The 22,979-nt window shown below is 38.7% G+C and overlaps 1 protein-coding gene and 1 long non-coding RNA gene across 2 annotated transcripts; both read left to right on the forward strand.

The window, feature by feature from the left end:
* Positions 1–509: 509 nt before the first annotated feature.
* On the forward strand, positions 510–6,136 carry LOC129778616 (uncharacterized). Its single transcript, XR_008743467.1, has 4 exons — positions 510–603; positions 2,615–2,989; positions 3,048–3,256; positions 5,621–6,136. It is a non-coding gene; the product is annotated as an uncharacterized LOC129778616 (long non-coding RNA).
* An 11,169-nt stretch (positions 6,137–17,305) lies between these two features.
* LOC129779431 (uncharacterized) lies at positions 17,306–18,432 on the forward strand. The gene is made up of 4 exons (XM_055786907.1): positions 17,306–17,627; positions 17,683–17,880; positions 18,057–18,140; positions 18,193–18,432. Exons 1-4 carry the CDS (start codon positions 17,475–17,477, stop codon positions 18,322–18,324), a joined length of 567 nt encoding a protein of 188 aa, XP_055642882.1. The 5' UTR covers positions 17,306–17,474; the 3' UTR covers positions 18,325–18,432.
* Positions 18,433–22,979: the final 4,547 nt, after the last annotated feature.

A 22,979-nucleotide genomic window follows, 5' to 3' on the forward strand; every position in this document is an offset into this window, starting at 1 on the left:
ATATTTCATCGCTGATGTTTCGACCCACTGGAAACTCTGTTACCGAAATAGGAATTGCAAAAGACTTTATCTTGTCCATAAATCTGATATATTTTAATACAAAAAAAAATAATTCTGCTCATCAAATACCAATTTGACCTACATCAGAGTATATGCTTTCATATAATAGTGTACTACTTAATATATAATACCGCACCGCTCTACGCGGAATAAAAACATCGAATTGAACTGACAGCATAACGCTATACCCTGTGATCGAAATACGAACTGTCATCGGTACAACTGTCATTGCGTTACGTGAAAAGTATTTGGAGCTCTGGAGTGATGCACATGCCGATTAGGAAATTTTAAAATTTGAGAAATATTGTAAAAAAAAGGTAAGAATTCTATTTGATTATCTGTATCATTTTGTTGTTTTTTTCTGTTTACTAATATCTGCGTTATTTTCCAGATCTTTTCAGGTTCTCTTTTCAGGTTTTTTCTCCATATTTTTTTTCAGGTTTAGAACAAAGAGGATGGTGTAATATCGACTACATCGACACTAGGAACAAAAAAACATTGACATCGACTATATCGACACTTTTGTTATGTTTTTATGTTCAGGTTGGTGAGCGATGCTAAAAAAGTGATGAGATTAGATTTGCATGATTGATATTGTAACGATGTTCCGCTTCGGTGATGACATCGATAAGGTTAGGCTATGTAAACAAACAAGGCTAACATAGGTTTACAAATCTAATTCGCTCAATCTACCTGACATATTTTCTTTCTTTCTCGTACATTTCCATCTTTGGATAATGTCATAGCTTGATCAACTTTATCTAAAACTTTTTTAAATAATTGGCATGAAATATACCAAGGTTTTTATTGTTCTCGTCTACCAATTCATAGCTATCTCCTAAACACTTTCTCACAAATGCTACCGTGTATTTTGGTCCGAGTTTCGCACAGTAATCTTTGGCTTTGCTTGATAGTATTGTGGATTTTTTTAATACTTTCTCCCCCACCTGATATGTTGGTGCGTTTTTATTTGATCGTAGATTATAATATTTGGATTGTTTTTGGTATGCTTCGGCTAAGTTCTTCCTGACATCCGACATAAGTTTATCCTGTTCTTCGCTATCACTTGTTTGGGGATTGGTCTCTCTTATTTTCTCATATTCGGTTCCATTTATAATCTGATTACGACCGAACATTAGGTAAAAAGGTGAGTATTTTGTTGATTCGTGCACTGAATTACAAAGCGAATTAGAGATTTGTTGTAAATTATCGGACCATCGCTTATGATTATCCTTAATGGATGCTCGAATTGCAGTCGTTATGACCCTATTTACACGCTCGCTATTATTCACCTGTGGGTGGTAAGAGGGTGTGAGCCAATGCTTCACTCCATAATGTTTCAGTAGATTGCTGAATTCTTTTGAACAGAATTGCGTTCCGTTGTCTGACAACACAACCTCTGGGACACCGAATAGGAGGAATACGGATTGCTCGAGATATTTTACCAGTGAAGAAGCCGTTGCTTGGCGGAATGGTTCTACCAGGACGAATTTCGTGAAGACGTCGGTTAACACGAGTAAACAAGTGTATCTTTCCTTGCCAGAAGATGGGAAAGGTCCCAGGTAATCGAGTGTCAAGAATTGCCATGGGTACTCACAAAATTTCTTCTGTGAGCCCATCGGAGGTGTCGGGTTTATGTTAATCGCTTTCGATGTTTTGCAAGGTAGACAATCTTTGCAATATTTCCTCGTTTCTGTTGCCATTTTCGGCCAGAAATATTTCTCCTTAAGCCTGTTTAGCGTTTTCTCATACCCAAGATGAGAAGGTTCATGTATAGAACGAATGATTTCAGTACGTTCCAATGTCGTTGGGTAGTACTTCCATTCAAAACGCTTGTCTTTAAATTTTCCGTTTTCATCGACATGCTTGTATATTTTATTACCAGAAACCATGAAACTTTTAAATTTCTCAGGGTTCTGTTTTATTTGTTGCGTAAGATGTTCATATTCTTGGTCAACTTGTTCAATAGACTCTATTCTTGATAGGCAATCTGCCAGTACGTTGTCTTTGCCTTTTCGGTACCGAATCACGAAATCATAAGATTGTAATTTCAAGGCCCAACGCAACAATCTGGAGTTGGCGTTTGCCGCTGAAATTGAACATAGCCAAGTGATACTTTTGGCATCGGTTATCACAGTGAACGTGGTTCCTTCAACGTAGTGTCGAAAATTTTCAATTGCTAACAGAACTGCTAAACACTCTTTTTCTGTAGCTGAATATTTACGCTGAGTACTTGACAATTTTTTGCTATAGTATCCGACTATGCGTTTACCATCGTCATGCTCTTGAAGAAGAGCAGCACCAACAGCTAATTGAGATGCATCTGTTTCGATGAGAAACGGGCGGCTATAATCCGGGTTTGCTAAAACCGGTGCCGATGTTAATATTGACTTCAAATCACAAAGTGCTTTCTCTGCATCTTCAGACCACGCGAATTTCTTAGATTTTTTTAACAAATCGGTGATAGGTGAAGTAATATGGCTGTATTTATTTATAAATTTTTGATAAAATCCAATCAAACCTAATAATCTTCTCACTTCTCGTATACTTTTAGGTCGAGGATAATTTAGAATTGGTTCCAATTTTGTACTCTCAATGGACAAGCCATTCTCGTTCAGTAAATATCCAAGGTACCTAACTTGTTTGCGCAGGAAGCGACTTTTCTCAACGGAAATAGTCAGTCCAGCATGTTTAAGTCTGGAAGCTACAATCTGTAGTAAACGGAAGTGATCTTCAAGCGTTTCGGTAGCAATTATAACATCGTCCAAATAAATAAAAACGTTTGGCTCTAAATCAAACCCTATGGCTAGGTTCATTAACCTGCTCATAGTGAAAGGTGCATTCTTGAGTCCAAATGGAACAACCTTGAATCTGTACAACCCTTTGGGTGTTCGGAATGCTGTATAGTTCCTGGATATTTCTTCGAGAGGTATTTGAAAATACGCGTCTTCAAGGTCAACGATACTGAAGTACTTCGATTTTTGCAGACGGTGGAATATTTCGGTCATATTACGCATAGGGTAAGCGTCTTTCTTCGTGATCGAGTTTATTTTACGTGAATCGAGGCAAACGCGGATCTTCCCATTGGCTTTCTTGACGGGCACTAGAGGACTTGCCATTTCTGCAGTGCACTCTTCAATAACGTCCAGAGTTTTCCAGCGTTCCAGTTCTGGTTCTATTTTCTCCCACATTTTGGGTGAGTATTTGTACATAGGTAACTCCCTTATTTTAGCACCTTCGTTAAGCTCTATTACATGTGTGATTAACGATGTGCGTCCTAGGCGATGCTCTGTTGTACAATCGAAACATTTCAAAACTTCTTTAAGCCTATTCTTATCTTTATTTAATAGTATATGCTCAGTTTCTACTGTATCGATTACATGGTCTGTATCGTCCGGTAAATCTAAAGTGGGTATATCGAGTGAATCATCTTCTTCAGGATGAGACTTCATTACAATTTCTCCCTCATTGTTTGTTTCCATAAAATGGATTGATAATGAAATTAGCTCTGCTTTTTCCGAAGCTATATTTTGTTCGATTCGTAGATAGTTAATTGATGGGTTTTCAGCCATGTTTGATGTCCACGTGAGTTCCAAATCTTCGATTTTATTTTGAGAAGCTATCATGGGACGAATTTGAAAAGCTCTCCAAAAATCCATTCCTAATATTAAAGGCTTTCGTATTTGAGGAACCACTAGAGTTGAAATAACTTTGGTTTCGGTTCCAAGGGTGTAAGGAATATTGACGTAACCAAGGCATGTATGCTCTGTGTCATCAGCAGTGCATATTTTTATGTTGGACTTCAAAATTTTGAAACCATGTGTTTCTATTAAATTCATGCAGTTCGTAACACTGACTCCTGCTCCAGAATCGAGTAAGGCTACGATTTCCGTCCCGAGCACGTTAATCTTTATATGAGGACAGACGTTAGGGTTAACACGTAGTTCTAAAATTGATGTTATTTCCTCAATCATTGTATTGCGAAATTTGGGAATTGGTTCTATATGCGAGATGACTGAATTCCCAGGCAAACACCCCGCATTCAGTTTGTTGATGGGCGCGTTTCAGAAACATTGTACGTGCTAAAACTTGGGTGATTTTTCTCGCAAGTTTTAGTAGTTCGTCCTAAATTACCACACGCGTAGCAAAAGACCAGTTTTGGCTCCTTACAAGATCTCCACGAGTGTCCATTTTTCTGACAATTCCAGCAAATGTTCTTGGAACTGGATTGCTGTGACTGGCCGGATTCTACTGCCATTTGTTGCGGTTTCCAGACTTTCTGTTTTCTCTGTAACGTGTTAAGCTGTATATTTTCTTCCTCTGAATATTCGTTCTCAGAACTATAAGCTTCGATGTTGTGAATTTCATTTCTGACAGTATTCAAAGGTCTAAAGAAGTTCGGGTCATTCGCATCTATTTTATGATTTATTCTTATCAAATGTTCTAGATCGTGAATATCCATAACGGACAGTCGAGAGCGGTAATGTGGGCGCATGTTCTCCCAGATTAGCTCGAAAATTGTTCTGGACGAAAAAGGACGTTGAAGACACTGATTCAATTTTTCCATTTCAGTAACATATGCTACAAAGGTTTCGCCTTTCTTTTGTTTCAGTTCCCTAATCTGAGCTCGAATACCACGGTCTCTATTTGGGTTTCCATACCTAAAACGAATTTCTTCTTCGAATCTGTGCCAATGAGTGAACCTGTCCTCACGGGTGAACCACCAGTCGAAAGCTTCACCTTTCAGACGGTTATGAATGTTTTGTAACAGTTCTTTATCTGAAACTCCTTCATGACGTGCCAATTTTTTTACACGGTTCAAAAAATCTTCAACTTGTATCGATCTACTATCACCTGAGAAAGTGAGATCCCAATTTTCTACTCTTGATTTTCGGTACTGTTTCCTGTTTCTACTCGAACTTCTGTCTGGTGTTCTTGAATATCGCCTAGATCTAAGATTATCTCTTCGATTTCTTTCCTTTTTATATCGTCTACTATTGCGGGTTTCATGCTCACTATCTGATGAGCTGGGATAGGAATATCGACCTTCTGTCTCTGCACTATCCGAACTACTAGATATGTCTGATCTTCGATGTTTAGTTTGCTTTATTCTTCGGTGAGAATGTTTATTCTCTGTCCGATCGTAGCGCGTGGTATGTCGTTCATTTTCCCTACTATCATGTTTTACTCGTTTTTCTTCATTTCTATCATCATAACGTTTTTCTTCGTTCCTGTTATATTCTCTATTACGACTTAGTATCTCACGAGGCGCGATTTCATGAACAGTTCTAACATGTTTCTCTTGATCTCGTACATATAAATCTTTTGGAATAGCTCCTTTATGCCCAACATTTCTAACATTTGCTTGTAATAATTTCGTCTTTATTTCTGGTCTCGAAATTTCTTCTAATAATCTCATTTGTTGAATGCCACTACTAATGCTCCCTTCTGCTATTTCCTCTAATGATGCCTGTGCTGAAGCATTTTCTTCTTTCTCTATTTCTTCTTCATCATTTATGCTACCTGAATTAATATGTATCTTTTGATTAAACTCTTTCAGACTTTCTTCAATGACACTGCATAGCTTGTTTTTGAGCGTCTCTTGGCTCTCATCACTCGTAGAGGCACATGCTGCCCGGATTAGATAATGGCGCAATCTCGAGATAAGCGCACGGTCAAATTTCCTCTTCAACGTTTCTGTTATTGAACAGACATTGGATTCGATTGTTTTAGATTCATCTCTAATATTGTAAGTACCACGATGTTCTATTTGCTCTTTTTTCTCTTCAATAAATAATCTTCTTAAAAGTCTCTTTTTATCTTCTAGATGTTCACGAGGATCGATAGTTTGTCGTCTAAGACGAAGCTCAAAATTAATTTCATCTTCAGTGAGATGATCCGCTACTGGTAAAATATAAGGACCACTCATCTTGGACACTTCAAAAATTCAGTTCAAACGATTAGAAATCCAATTAAAATTTACTCTTTGGAAAATAATTCAGAACGTAGGAAAAAATATATTCTTAAAGCTAAAAATAATAGAATAATAGATTTAAAAAAAGAAAAATGAGAAAGCTTATAACTATGTTTATGTACAAAATAACGCAATATTGGAAAAGGTAAAATCATATAATATTCTAAGAACTAAAATGATTGTAATATTCTAATATATGTGATTATAATTTGTAATGGTGAATAACGTAGAAATCTGTGAGTTAAGGAAACGAATTTCCGTTGGGCGCCAATGTAACCGTTCGAAGTCCCGACACGCGAGTGTAGTGAAACACGGTGGCTTTAGCGCCACTCCCAGTAGGGAGACCACCTGTCGTGTTGAATTAATGCCCGACTAACTACAAGAATAGCTCAGGGTCAAGTTAGCCTCGAACGATCACGTACGATTCCAGTAAGAGGTCACGTAGTTACAGGTGAACTCTCTTGCAAGAAATCATGTCCGACCAATGCGCGGATTTCACGAACGCACAAAGAAACACTTTCAAAAATCTCACCAAACCGAATGAAAGCGTTGGGAGAGCGAATCAATCACCAATCTTCGAGAAATGAATAAAATCTATTAGGAAATGTTATCTCAATGAAGGAAAGAAAACAGTGTTTAGAACCCTATTTACAATTTTATTTTCTACTTGTTACCTACTCTCTCCTTCTTCTCTTCCTACCCTAATTCTCCCTTTTATCCTTCTCTCTTCCCAAATTTCTCCAAGTTAAGAAATTCAACATAAATTAACGTAACGTGTAACGTGTTACGTTTCACGACATGGCCATGCGTAAAGTTAGCACCTACCTGCGCGCAGGGTTTTACCGGACGTTGCTGACTGGCTGCGTGCTATGCTGTGTGCGCTGATACAGGCTGGATACAGATGAAGCCCGATTTATCGTCGGTATGCCACCGGTATGTTTCTTCCAGCAACTACCTCACAGTATATTGCGGTCGGGTCACAAATCAAAAAGCCCAGCGTGTAATGGCGGTCGCTGGGGGACACTGCGACTTCGTCGAATGCCGGTAGGATGATCCTTAATGTCACACATCCGTTTCGTTGCGGTTGGAATAAAAACCTATCGTGCTCCGAAAGAGCTCATTGAATCGGGGAATATCTCCGTCCCACGTATGCCGCCTGTTGAACAGGCTTTCTGTTCAACGGTAAGGGAAACTCATAATTTTGGGAATGGGAATGAGAGAAGCGGAATTACCTGCTATCCTTGTATAATAAAATTCAAGCGGAACACAATAATATTTTCTTTGTAATTTCAGTTCACTAATGAAACAAAAAATAAATAAATCTATATAAACTAAACGTACTTTGAAAACTACCGTTTCTATTATCTATCGAAACAACATCTCCACTAAGTACCTTTTGTACTTTCACTTTAGGAAAAAATCGTTCCACTCTCCGACCGCTCCGCAAACGAAATGGCCGAGAGTTCCTGAAAATAGTAGGCCGAGGCCGTAGCATGCCAAATGGCGACTTATTTCCGCCCGAAAGTTTCTTGCAAACGATTTCGCCGTGAAACTGTACGTCGTTCCCTTATCGATAGTCATTATCGATAATGGATACCTGAGGAAAACTGGACCCCTAATAGATGTCGTTGTTGTTGTTTTTTTTTTTAAAAAAATATTCGGCAATTATTCTTTTTTTTAATATTGACAGCGGAAAAACGTTACAACCTTCCTCTTTACCCCGTCCATAAGGTTCTGTACAACGTCAGGTTGTAGTTTTTTTTGAACAGAAATCCATTTTCTCTTGAAGTCCGCCTCCGATTTGACAACTTTTGGGTTCTTCCGGAGGGCCTGCTTCATAATCGCCCAATATTTCTCTATTGGGCGAAGCTCCGGCGCGTTGGGCGGGTTCATTTCCTTTGGCACGAAGGTGACCCCGTTGGCTTTGTACCACTCCAACACGTCCTTTGAATAGTGGCACGAAGCGAGATCCGGCCAGAAGATGGTCGGGCCCTCGTGCTGCTTCAATAGTGGTAGTAAGCGCTTCTGTAGGCACTCCTTAAGGTAAACCTGCCCGTTTACCGTGCCGGTCATCACGAAGGGGGCGCTCCGCTTTCCGCAAGAGCAGATCGCTTGCCACACCATGTACTTTTTGGCAAACTTGGATAGTTTCTGCTTGCGAATCTCCTCCGGAACGCTGAATTTGTCCTCTGCGGAGAAGAACAACAGGCCCGGCAGCTGACGAAAGTCCGCTTTGACGTAGGTTTCGTCGTCCATTACCAGGCAATGCGGCTTCGTCAGCATTTCGGTGTACAGCTTCCGGGCTCGCGTCTTCCCCACCATGTTTTGCCTTTCGTCGCGGTTAGGAGCCTTCTGAACCTTGTATGTACGAAGGCCCTCCCACTGCTTGGTCCGCTGGACGAATAAACTTGACAAATTCAGCTTATTGGCGACATCCCGGACCGAACTTCTCGGATCACGTCCAAACTGCTTAACTACGCGCTTGTGATCTTTTTCACTGACGGAGCATCCATTTTTGCCGTTCTTCACCTACCGGTCGATGATTAGGTTCTCGAAGTATCGTTTTAGTACTCTGCTGACCGTGGATTGGACGATTCCCAGCATCTTACCGATGTCCCGATGTGACAACTCCGGATTCTCGAAATGAGTGCACAGGATTAATTCACGACGCTCTTTTTCGTTCGACGACATTTTTCCAAATTTACGAAAAATTGACAGTGAAGCATTCTATACATTCTATACGTGATCTATACACTCTTATCTGATTATAAGCGACAGCTGAAGATATAATTCCTAAAAATTAAATTTCTACAGCGTTTTTTCCGTGATGCAATTTGATGTGACACACCCTTTAGGCAGACACAAAATATAGTCAGTAAGTTTCACAAATTCCTTACATTCTAGAAATTTGTTCCTAAATATACCCAACCCATCGATTTGTAACTTGCACGAATTCTTTGTTTCTTCTTTTCATCTCATTGATTATAATTCATTTATTCATTGTTTACACATCAAACAAAATATTTTTATATATGTGAACAGGAAGAATTATACTAATGCTTTTTGATTCCAATCCAACAGTCCATTTATTTGCTGATGTGCTTCTCCTAGACATCTCCTAAAGCCTTTCATTTTTCAATGTACCCCAACAAATTCTTAAAATTTGTCCACCGATTTAAGAAATTAAGCCTGACGTATTTCATCTGAATCAACAAGACTTTGACCATATTACGAACCGCTCACGAGTTTTCTCGTGTTTCGCGTTCCGTCTGTTACGGATGGTTTGCCAGGAATCTAACAAGGCCTACCGATGGCTCACCTTCGTCTCATCCACACCGAAGTAAACGATCTCATTCGTGGAATTCGAACAAATGAAGCGTACAATTTCGCCTCAAAACGTGCGGTCCGCAATATGTTAACAACACTTTCCACTTCACTAACCAAAAATACGTTTTCCCTTTTATGTTGAAGAATTCTAATAAAATCATCAGAATTGCAACTTCAGTAACAAATACATCACCTCTTTCAATATGGACAATAAATGTTTGAAAGGTTACTAACTGGTCTCTGGAAAAAAGTGACCATAATTTGAGGCAAGGGTTGTGAAATAAATCGCATAGTACAACAGGGCATTTTTGTTGTGATGGAAAATAGGAGCGGAATCCGTGAAAAAAAAAAACAAAAAATCTATCGGTAGTTGGTCCATAGGAAAGAATCGTCTGTTGACATGCTCAAGCAATTTAGCATAATGTTAACCAACAAAATCATAAAATATCTTCAATGTTTCTGCACGAACCTTATAGATGTGAAAATAGTCATTAACTTTCACAGCGAATCTGCAAATATCGATATACCAAGCTCTTGAATACATACTGAAGATGTTCATTTTAAAATAATTATTTGAAATTAATGAAAAGTAAAGTAAATTTTTTTTCTTCATTCTGAAAATACGGTACAAATTGCTAAAAAGACGTGACGACAATCAATCATGGTCGAAAAAACGGTAACGTCCCGTTCAAAACGGTACGTTTTAGTCAGCCTATTCATGATTCGTGCTTGTTCTTGCGATAACAATACACGCACTCAGAACAATACACGTAATGCACTCAGTATGCATCGCGACATTTTTCTCGTACTCGCGATTGGTCAGGGCGAGCACAATATGTAGCAATTGCAACAAGTTTTTGGGTCAATAAGTAACCTGCATTATTTCTGCACCTTTTATCTTTCGAATGAATATTCTCGCTTTGTTCAACCGACGAAGATGTATTAACGCTCAAAACTTTGCACCCTAAACGTTGCGCTCTCGTTTTAGAAATTTGAAAGTTACACCTCAATATAGATTCAACTATGATGTGATGCAAAAATACAAAAGCATTCTTCATCAGATGGCATGCAAATCGACGCGGTGCCTGCACCGAACAAAAATTGCACCACACTGTGCGATATCTATCTTTTATTCTTTCCTAGAATAGAGCAAAACCGCAAAACCGCATCAAGAAAGACTGCTGTTTGATAGCTATAGCAAGACGACTTGAATGATGATGATGATGATGATGTTTGTAATTATAGAAGCTTTAAAATGCGCCAGTACATTTGCCTCTAGTCTTGAAAAAGACCAATTTAGTTGTGTCGTCGATCAGGAATATAAATTTCATCAAACATATTATTCCCGATTGGCACATGTCTCGTTATAGCTTTTAGACTACTTCTTCATCAATAAGCAGTAGGTAAACTTGGAGTGTAGTAGCAAAAAATAGGGCATACCACAATAGTTCACAATAATGGACGCAGTGGTTCACATCCAACAGGGAAAAAATTCAACACTCGGCCTCGAGAAAATCTCGCTGTCGTCCGGTCGGTAGCTAGAAGACTAATAAACTTGCAATTACAGTATTCAGTAATTAGAAATCGCGAACGGCTTGTTTATACTCAATGAATAGAATACGGCTGAGCTTTGTCCGTAGAACGAAAGCTGTATTTGCATTTCGAGCGACCGATTTGCGCTTGTCTGATTAGCAGTGATATTTTAACACTGTTCTTACTCGGCCACTGAAATATGATAGGAAAATGTGTTCAATCCACCAATATCACTTAACCCTCCTGTACTCACGCGCAATGTCATAACTCATATACTCGTATACTCGTACATTTTGACGTAGGACTACGTCTTTCATTTCTATACCGGGGTGTAAAATCAAAGTTTCGAAAACGAAAGCGTTACGCCGGAGACCGAGATTTTGAGCGTTAATAGCTCTTAAACAACTGAACGAAATGGTATGATAAACATTTCATTCGAAAAATAAAATGTCTACGCGTTCTATACTTGTTACTTTTTGATCCAAAAACTTGTTTCAATAGTCTTAAAATTGCTTTCAAAACAAGCTATTGAAATCACCAATCGGTATATAAGCAAGCGCCGCTCGGAAATCCACTCAGTTCTAATTGAACAGCGATGGGAGCATGTTGTCGCTGTTGTGGTGAAGCTCTTCGTTTATCATGAAAGCGCGGATGAACGGTGTCCCCTGTTTGTGCACCCTAGCCCAGAAGGGAATCCATCAGGAGGAGAGTGATGCCACAAACGGTTCCCCGGGAAGACATCGCTACACACATATACACGCGCGGAATTCTTTCCGTTTGGCTTTCCATTCAGCATCGAGATAGTTCCGGAAAGATCTAATCATTGCTGGAAAATAATCTGCCAGTTCCTCTGGGAATTTAAAAATACATTCATGTGAAAGAGTTTATTTGAATGTTTTCTATCCATGTAACACTGTGACCAAATATGTTTCAATCAAGTGCTATTAACAGATGGTTATCGAGTTAGCATTAACCATCGGTGCGCTTCCAGTATCGAGGAAAATGTGGAATTATCTAATCGTTACTGAAAATAATCTGCCAGTTTCTCTGGGAATTTAAAAATACATTCATGTGAAAAAGTTTATTTGAATGTTTTCTATCCATGTAACACTGTGACCAAATATGTTTCAAGCAAGTGCTATTAACAGATGGTTATCGAATTAGCATTAACCACTGGTGAGCTTCCAGTATCGAGGAAAATGTGGAAATATCTAATCATTACTGAAAATAATCTGCCAGTTTCTCTAGGAATTTAAAAATACATTCATGTGAAAGAATTTATTTGAATGTTTTCTATCCATGTAACACTGTGACCAAATATGTTTCAATCAAGTGCTATTAACAGATGGTTATCGAGTTAGCATTAACCACTGGTGCGCTTCCAGTATGGAGGAAAATGTGGAAATATCTAATCGTTACTGAAAATAATCTGCCAGTTCCTCTGGGAATTTAAAAATACATTCATGTGAACAAGTTTATTTGCATGTTTTCTATCCATGTAACACTGTGACCAAATATGTCTCAAGCAAGTGCTATTAACAGATGGTTATCGAATTAGCATTAACCACTGGTGGGCTTCCAGTATCGAGGAAAATGTGGAAATATCTAATCATTACTAAAAATAATCTGCCAGTTCCTCTGGGAATTTAAAAATACATTCATGTGAAAGAGTTTATTTGAATGTTTTCCATCCATGTAACACTGTGACCAAATACATTTGGTTTTGTGATTTTTCAATCAATCGCAATTAACAGGATAGCTTCTGAAGATTATTCTTCCTCATCAGTAGGATATTTCCGTATTCAATATTGTATGCGCCCGCAATCGATTATTGCTCAGTCGCCGAAAGTTCCGAGCTCAGAGAGTTCATTCCCCTCTAGTTTGCCTTCCAAATTGCCATCGTAAACCACGCCTTCTCTCGATTCAATCACGCACAAAAGCATACTTAAGCGATATTCTGGTGGTGAGACGCATTCATTTTTCGTGAGGACATCGACAAGACAACATCGTTGCTGAGGATGCTGGACGGCGAAGGATCGAGATCTGCCCTGAAACGCGAGCAGTTTGTTTGAAACTGTGAGGGAGCACAGAGAAGCCGATCCTTCAGGAGAAGAGAAGGTGACCATCGAAGCAGCCGCTACACATACACATACACGCCCGAAATTTTTCCGTTTGGATGCCATTCAGCATCGAGAAAGATCCGGAAAATAATCTGCCAGTTTCTCTAGGAATTTAAAAATACATTCATGTGAAAGAGTTTATTTGAATGTTTTCTATCCATGTAACACTATGACCAAATATGTTTCAATCAAGTGCTATTAACAGGTGGTTATCGAGTTAGCATAAACCACTGGTGGGCTTCCAGTATCGAGGAAAATGTGGAAATATCTAATCATTACTGAAAATAATCTGCCAGTTCCTCTGGGAATTTTAAAATACATTCATGTGAAAGAGTTTATTTGAATGTTTTCTATCCATGTAACACTGTGATCAAATATGTCTCAAGCAAGTGCTATTAACAGATGGTTATCGAATTAGCATTAACCACTGGTGGGCCTCCAGTATCGAGGAAAATGTGGAAATATCTAATCGTTACTGAAAATAATCTGCCAGTTCCCCTTGGAATTGAAAATTACATTCAAGCGAAAGAGTTTATTTTAATGTTTTCTATCCATAAAATATCCATATAATACATTTGGGTTTGTGATTTGTCAATCAAGTACAGTTAGCAGGAAAGCTTCTGAAGATTATTCTTCAGAACAAGGTTTTTCGTATCCTATATTGGATGCATAAAACCTTGTGCCTCCAACGTAACGCTCTTGTTTACGAAGTCCCCCAAATATTCATTTATTCATTCATTCAGAATGGATTTAGATTCAACTTCAAACAAATGATCTCTAAATCAACGATAGTCCTACGTCACCCTTGCGGTTATACCATAGATATAACCCACTTCCTGTTTTTTTATGGGGATATTTAAAATCCAAGGTATACACTGGTAAACCAAGGACCCTGGCTGCGCTGAAAGACAATATCCGACAAGAAATTGCTGCCATACTCACGAACGACTTAACCAAACAAAACACTGTCAAGGACTATATTATAGCGCGCAAAAAAAACCTTTCCAACAAGCTATAGTACAGGGTGGGCCATTTAAAGTGGAAAGATTTGTTTTTGCAATAGCAAAGTAAAGAAGTGGAATTTTAAATTTTTTTTTTGAAATTCATTTATTTTGGTCCAAGGAGATTTGTTCTAACTACTTTTTGATTATGATATCTCGTAAATGACCGCCTCTGGCCTTGACCGCAAAATGTGCCCTTTTTTCGGCATTTTCCATCACTTTGCCCAATGTTTCGGCCGATATGGCAGCAATTTCTTGTCGGATATTGTCTTTCAGCGCAGCCAGGGTCCTTGGTTTACCAGTGTATACCTTGGATTTTAAATATCCCCATAAAAAAAAGTCAGGAGGCGTCAAATCAGGTGATCTCGGTGGCCAGTCATAATCGCCGTTTTTCGATATTAATCTTCCGGGGAACATTTCGCGCAATAATTTGGTCGTGGCAGCCGCTGTATGGCATGTAGCGCCGTCCTGTTGGAACCAGTAATTGTCCAATTCATTTTCACGAACAAATGGCAATAAAAAATCGGTTATCATTGTCGATGGAGTCTCTGCAACACTGGCTCGAACGGCATCAATATTCTCGTCGAAACGTCTTGGTCGTTGTCTGGACAGATGACTGGCATTACCAACACTACCAGACGATATAAATTTGGCATATAATCGACGTATAGTATTGTCTCCAGGCGATGTTTTAACTTTGTTTTTATTTTTCCACGCACGTTTAGTTACCACAATTGAGAAGTTATTTTGAATGTACAGCTGAACAATTTCAGCGCGTTGTTTAGGTGTGTATTGTTCCATGGTTAAAATTGTACTGAAATGACGCTTCCAACGCGGTATGACATTTGTTAATCTGACATCTCTGTCAAAAGTTATGGGGTTGCCAGATGCTTCCACTTTAAATGGCCCACCCTGTATGACTCGATACAATGAATACAACTAGAACCACGCGCTTACAACGACACCTCGCGGAAATACCGCAGGACTTTTTTGACAGCCTAATATGTCAGACTTCATGAAGAATTGGTCTTCAGTGTCCAGAAAGTGCACAAAGACTACTGTGCAGATTTTGATGAGTGGAGTCAAATCTAAGGTTCGATCATTTTTTAGAAATCAACAATAAGCACGATTTTTTCATTTCATTGCTATGTAAACTTAATATTCTTTAATCAACTCACTTTTGTATACACTTTCTGAACGTTTAAGATTTTATTTTGATGTTTGAGCGTTTAAGACTACTGTTCGATACACTCCTTACGTCAAACTCCATTATTCTCATCTCATGCTTTCTAGATGATTTCTCAAGTATTCGTGTAACACAAAATACGGGCCAGACGGTCCAACCATAATAGATCGGTGGACCGCAGGTTTAGTATAGCTAAATTAGGCGAATGACTTACATGAAAATAGCTTGCGACAGTATATTGACGGTATATTTTTGCACCCGTGGCCGAGTTGTTAGCGTCACACGTTATCATGCTGGGGGTTCGGGATCGATTCCTGTTCTGACTGGGAGATTTTTCGTCTATTAAATGTCTCCCGACTTGCACTGTGGTCACGCGCATTATAGAGCTTGCATACATTCAGGGCGTGTACGCCAGTATTACCTGCGTCGAGACGGCGGAAGTTCCTCTGGAAACGTTAGTGCCATACAAGAAGTAAATTGACAATTTGCAGTGTTGTTAAGCTGAAAGAAAGGGGCCAGCTCTCGTTTGCTGTGATCACCTTTATGTCAGCAGTCATGGTGAACCAGGATTATTGAAGGGGAAAATTGTATTCTGTAGAAAGTTTTAACATGACATTTAGTATCTTTTCAAGATCCCTTAATTAACTTTTTCGGGACCAATCTTGTACTTTACATAATTGGATTGATCATAGAAGACACACACATTTTTTGTATTTACCATTCCACTCAATTTATACATGTAAAACAAAGAGTTTACAAATCGCGAGGAAAACCGAGTATCATACACTATTCGACTCGGTTCGATAAAATCAGTAAATGTCTGTGTACGCGTGTGTAAGTGTCTGGGTACGAAATAAATAAGATCATATTCCCTGACAACCACTGAGTCGTTTGCGAAATTTCAAAACGCAGCTTTGAAACATCGATAAGCAAAAATGATCTAAGATGAATCTCAATCGACTCACAAAAAGTATCGAATTTTACCAAACTTTCCGAATAAAACACTAAAAAAATAATACTGGAGAAATTTTACACGGATTTTGCGACTTCAGCAGCTGTAGGGTGCCTCGAAACGTAAGAAATGGCAAGTGTGTACAAAGGACAAATTTGCAAACGTAACTTTTAATTAGAAAAAATAAAGGGTGTCGGTATTATCCTGATTTCACCTGTATGTTTGTGAAGGAACCTTAAAAGCAAGAATGTGATATCAAGCTATGGCCTTTTATTTATGATTCACATATTTTGGCCAACTCTACATGTTTTTTATTCTAAAAATGAAATATAATGAATTCGATCATAGCTATCATAGTTATTTTATGATTTTTAACAAAATTTGTTCTTTTAAAATGGACATATTCAAGTCCAGTTTCATCTATTCTAATGAAGATTACGGCAGATCTTTGATTATACATTGGTGGAGATGGTATACTTCTCGTGACTCCAGTTTGAAAATAGAGTTTAATGTTGGCTTTTTGTTAAATATTCATTTTTGCATCAAAGCTTTGCAATGCCCAAGGGACCACGGTCCGGACAGACAGACACAACAGAATCAGAATGACAACAGAATGATTTGTTGAAATATCTTTTGAACATGAACGCGTTTGGAGTGGACACATCATGATCATTACACTAAATGTTTCAAGTTCAAATTGGTTTTTTTTCGTATGAGAAAGGATCTGCAAGAACGAAAAGGTTCTGCGAGAACGAATTTTTTTCGTGTTTCATACAGAAAACTGTAGTCATTCATAACCATGGAGTTAAATACTCAATGTGTGATTTCACCAGTACTCTGTTTGCAAACTGGAGCCACGAGAAGTATACCATCGCCACCAATGAACATTCAAAGATCTCCCGAAAATTTCATTGGAATAAATAATTGTGGAGTTGAATATGCCCGTTTTAAAATAACAAATTTTCTTCATAACTATGATTTCGAATGACATTGAAAATTACATTTAGTTGAGTACGAACGTAAAATAACTCCCCTATGACTAAATTAGAACCAACATCATTCGCTTGCTGCTCGTAGTTGATCGTCATTCGTCTCGTCAAAACGACAAATGATCCGAAATGCACTACATCATGACACATCTCGTCTGCCAATCGTGCATCGAGAAGGTTTTCATCATCATTAAGCTTTACCAGTTGTCTAGAAATTGAAAACCTCATTATTAGTTCAACCATCTGCTGAACACGATTAGTCCCAGGTTTCTCGTATCATAATAATTTTGTGCTACTGATATCGGAGAGAAGGATCATTTCCCGTTCCTAAAATGGTGATGAAAAAGAAAAATCGTTCGCCAACCGGATCTGATGAGGAAGTCAAAGAAGAAGTGAAAGAGGAGCCCAAAGAAGAAAGCGAAGAGGAACCGGAGGAGGAATCCGCCGACGAGGAAACCGAAACATATAAAACTAAATTTGAATTGGTATTGGATTGTGATTGTTCAATGAAAACTAATTTTCATAAGGTATTTCTTCCAGTATCATGAATTCATTCAAGTGACAAAGGACTTCTTGAATCAGTACGATAGAATGGTAGAGAATAGGACCAAGTACCGAACGTTGTACCTGGTACACCTGAATCGGTTCAGAGGAACACTGATAACTCTGTTGCATCAGTTTATACTTAATCAGTTACCGCGAGATGATTACCTGTATCAACACATAAAATGTTGTGGGGTAAGATATAAAATCTATTATGAAATGTGCTATTATCTGATGATTGACTACGTGAATCATATGTTTACCATTGAACTCGCTAGAGATGAAACCGTATTGTAATTTTATTTTTAGCGATCAGATTTAATTTTAAACTTACTTGAAACAGAGGCAATGAATGTTTTTATGTATTGCAGGAAGAAATGTTGAACAACGAGGAATTCGCTGTGCACTACAAGGAGGCACATAGGAAGGCCGACAAAGTAATTTCATTGCCAGAGGTATGAGAGAAAATAGATTCAACAGAGAATGCTTCAATGTTATTTGTTTCAGATGGACGAAATTCGTGCATATCATAAAGCCTGCAAAAGGTATATCAGAGATGGAAGAGTTGTCAATGATAAATTGTTACTTTTGCTGAGGCGACTGTTGCGGAAAACGAACACGATCTTGTCCCAGTCCTAGAGTTCTAAGGGAACCCCTTAAAGGCAACTACAATAATTTAACGACATATTATTAACCTGAAATTATACCTTACGATTAATAAAGGGAAAACTTATTTTTACTATTAAATGTTCTTTAACTGCAATTTTGTTTGTAACTTACTCGTGACAGGTATTTTCAAACAAAACACACCAATTGTTTCATTGTTACACAATTCTGGAATTTTCTACCCAAGGTTAATTTGTATTGACATTTTGCGCGAGTCAAACCTGAACGCTACGCCTATTACAATGTTAGTTATTACCCTCAGTCCTGCCAGGGCACAATACAAGTGGTATTGTTACAAAGACCATATTACACTGCGGTTACGGGTCTTGATAATTTCCTTGATCTGAGAAACCTCCACTCCCTCTTGCCCGGTGAACAGTGTTGCCACACGTACAGATTTATCTGGAATGGTACAGATTTTTTCGTTATTTTTGATACAGATTCTGTACGGTACAGAATACAGTACAGATTGGTACAGTTTTTTCCGCTTGTAAAATTTCGTACATTTTAACAAAACAACACTAAGGTACATGATGACTTTTACGCCGCAGTATCGCTTGGTGCTGCAGATTGTGAAAGCATTTACAAAGGTTGATCAGTTTCATAAGGACAGAATTTCTTACAAGGATCCCCAGAAACCTGAAAAAACCTGAATTGACGATGCTACATGAAGAGCTGAACAATCTTATTTAATCATTCTCACCAATATCTGCGAGGAATCTAACGTTGTTTCAATATCCAATTATTAAAAATGAAGATCATTTGAAAAACATATGAATATGAAGATCATTTGAAAAACGAAAAGAATTTTTAGGTTGGAATAGCAGCAGAAGAAACTATCAGAACAATGGACATCGAAAGGCAGATCATTTTTAAGGATATTAATCGCAGTTTCTCCGTGGAGATGATTAAGCAAATGAGAAAAAGATTCGATTTTGTTGATCCAACGCTCAAGTCTGTGGCAATGTTAAATCCCAGAAACTTTTCCAATTTGACCAGCATTAACGTTGTGTTAGAAACGTTTCCAGGATTCTACAATGGAAATATACAAGATCTGGCGGATTGATTTTGTACCCTAAAGATAAAATTACTCCGTAAGGAAATCACATTTTCAGAAAACGAGCATGTGCAGGATTGGCGGACAGGAATTGGATGTCTATGAAGAAATGACGGTTCGCTCGCATTTTCGGCGCTTCGATGTCTTGTTTGTAACGTTCTCACTGTGCCTCACTCCTCGGCAGCTGTCGAGTGATTTTTTTCTGAATATAATTAGAACAAAAATAAGCTTCGAAATCGGCTCAGCAACGATACGATGAACGCTATTTTGAGATCAAAAAATTGATTAAACATCGTGGCGGCAGCTCGAGGATTTAATAAATTATAGTATTCAAACTTGAAAACATCAATAAGCATCATTAAACACTCGAATGATATGCAAATATAAATGTAGTATTTGTAGTAAATGAATGAGGTTTTTTAATAATAGTTTTTTCTCTGCAACAAATATTTTCGATGGCACAGATTTTTGAAAAAAAAAAGTACAGATGAGGAAGATTTTTAACCCCTCTGGTACAGATTTAAATGTGGCAACACTGTCGGTGAGTTCCATTGCGGTATCACCACTCACCTGACTAACGACCAATATTTTCCAACCGGATGTAGTTAGTTATGGGTTGTGGTATTTTTTTTTCAAAATTAATTTTTGAAATCCCAATCATTGCACGAGTCGCTAGATGTAATCTAATGGACCGATTGCATTGAAGTACTTTCAAATTTGAAATATCCTCAAGGACCCGGAAACTATAACATACCTTTTTAACGTAATCCTCCGACATAGACTGCCATGTGTGCGTTATGGCAGACTTCAGACTTTCGGCCAAAACTTCATGTTTTCCGGCGGTCATCGTTGGGTCCGATTTCACGTGTAACATGGTGCTCCATTCTGTTGTAGGTCAACACATTGATCCTCAGGAAAGTTGGACTTCATCCAGGGAAGCATTTGGTTCTTCATAATATCGATATACACTTCGGTATTATATAATTTTTTTTACGAAAAAGAGTTTCAGGTGGAAGATACATTCTATAGATCTATCGAGTTGCACAACGCAGATCACAAATCAACTTACAATATGATTGTTCGTGCATTTGTCAAGGATTGGATAGATTATATGTAAGTTACGAATGAATGACTTGATGGCGACGACGAAGTCATGATAGGTGGCTCAGCTGTTCCAAAAATGCCATCCGAATTCAACCGTTTAAGTGGGGAGCAATCTTTGTGAGCATATTCAGTCGTTACCGCTATGCGTCGGCTAGGCTTTTACTAAAATTCCTACCTACATTAAGTGTTCATTGAAAGATGTCACAGTTATCTTTCGCACAGCCCAAAAAGAACAAATGAATTCTACAGAATATATTAAAGCTTAAACCACAAACCATCTGAGTGAATTCGAATGCTTCAGATTGGAATATTTTTGAAAATATCCATGAGAAAATACCCAATGTATTATTTTCTACAGCGTTTTTTCCGTGATTCAATTTGATACTTTATACTACCGTCGATGAGGGTGAGATTGGGCCAGAAACGGAGAAAGCTACTATTTGTAATATCTTGACAAATATAGCGAATACTCTTTAAAGCTGTGAACCCTTTAGTAGGAGACATATTCTCATTACTTCCAATGTATGATACTTAACTGTAGTACAAATAGTTATTGTTTAATAATCGTTTGAGAATCACAAAGGACTTCGACAAGGTGTTATGCGGAGAGCGGGCTTCAATATGCGGGGCACGATTTTCAACAAGTTTAGTAGGTTTATTTGCTTCGCCGACGACGTGGACATAATCGAAAGAACACATGCGACGGTAGCCGACTTGTATACCCGACTGAAACACGAAGCAGGGCTGATTGGGCTTGGGATCAATGCGTCTAAGACAAAATACATGCTAGCAGGAGGGACTGATCGCAACAAAATTCTTCTTGGAAGTAGTTTTGTGATCGGCGACGAGCTCGTAGAGGAATTTATTTACATTGGCTCGTTGATAACAACTTACAACAACAACAACAACAACAAATTCGAAGACGCATAGTCAATGGAAGTGGTGCCTACTATGGGCTCCGCAAATCCTTAAGGTCCAACAAACTCAAGTCTAACTTAAGGTCCAACAAATTTCAAGTTTTTGCTACTTAGTTTGTTGATTAAAGTAACACTTAAAACACAAACAATGTTAATTTTGTCGTCTTCTAATCTAGATCGGAACTTATTAAAACAAATCGTTTTTCTGCAATCATGGCTTCAAGCAGCTGCTTCGAAATTTATGATGGTGGCTCCGATAGCTGTTCTAGCATAAATTGCAATCCTACATCAGCTTCATGAAGGGTGCGGTTCTTCCGCCATAGCAGTTTAACATCGACCAGAACTAGTTTAAGGACATCAACCAGTTCCTTCACCGCTGTCAGTTCTTCATCGCTGAAGCTTATGCTGTGTTTCGTTTTCAGATCGAGTAGCGATTTTTGAACTGAAGTTCAGAGATCGTAAAATCGACGCAACACTGCTAAAGGGTGTGTCACATCAAATTGCATCACGGAAAAAACGCTGTAGAAATTCGCCCAGTAGACCGATCCTTTTGAAAATTTTAGACAGTAAAATAAAAACTATTAAACAACTTTTGGCATTTTCTTTTTATTCATACTTCGAGCCCAAGCCCCTATGCTCGCACCTTCCACTTTACCCCGTCCATAAGGTTCTGTACAACGTCAGGTTGTAGTTTTTTTTTAACAGAAACCCACTTTCTCTTGAAGTCCGCCTCCGATTTGACAACTTTTGGGTTCTTCCGGAGGGCCGGCTTCATAATCACCCAATATTTCTCTATTGGGCGAAGCTCCGGCGCGTTGGGCGGGTTCATTTTCTTTGGCACGAAGGTGACCCCGTTGGCTTCGTACCACTCCAACACGTCCTTTGAATAGTGGCACGAAGCGAGATCCGGCCAGAAGATGGTCGGGCCCTCGTGCTGCTTCAATAGTAGTAAGCGCTTCTGTAGGCACTCCTTAAGGGTGGGTTTAGACTAGTGATATATTCTGCATCCAGCTTTAATGATTTCTAACCAGTGAGAAATTTACAAGCGTTTACATATGCTGAATTTATTCATGTTATATATACCTCGAATAAGTGTATCATATTTATTCTCACCCGTTTACACCTATTTTCTCGTGAATAAATCCATCTATAGCTATAGATCTCCCTAATGTAAACCCGCCATAAGGTAAACCTGCCCGTTTACCGTGCCGGTCATCACGAAGGGGGCGCTCCGCTTTCCGCAAGAGCAGATCGCTTTCCACACCATGTACTTTTTGGCAAACTTGGATAGTTTCTGCTTGCGAATCTCCTCCGGAACGCTGAATTTGTCCTCTGCGGAGAAGAACAACAGGCCCGGCAACTGACGAAAGTCCGCTTTGACATGGGTTTCGTCGTCCATTACCAGGCAATGCGGCTTCGTCAGCATTTCGGTGTACAGCTTCCGGGCTCGCGTTTTCCCCACCATGTTTTGCCTTTCGTCGCGGTTAGGAGCCTTCTGAAACTTGTATGTACGCAGGCCCTCCCGCTGCTTGGTCCGCTGGACGAATGAA

This window comes from Toxorhynchites rutilus, chromosome 3 (genome assembly GCF_029784135.1).
Source record: "Toxorhynchites rutilus septentrionalis strain SRP chromosome 3, ASM2978413v1, whole genome shotgun sequence".
Classification (NCBI taxonomy): domain Eukaryota; kingdom Metazoa; phylum Arthropoda; class Insecta; order Diptera; family Culicidae; genus Toxorhynchites; species Toxorhynchites rutilus.

Coding starts and splice junctions, on each gene's coding strand:
- LOC129779431 (XM_055786907.1), top strand. CDS start 17,475: ATGGTGATGAAAAAGAAAAATCGTTCGCCAACCGGATCTGATGAGGAA. Junction 17,628..17,682: donor ATAAAACTAAATTTGAATTG/GTATTGGATTGT, acceptor TATTTCTTCCAG/TATCATGAATTCATTCAAGT. Junction 18,141..18,192: donor AAGTAATTTCATTGCCAGAG/GTATGAGAGAAA, acceptor TATTTGTTTCAG/ATGGACGAAATTCGTGCATA.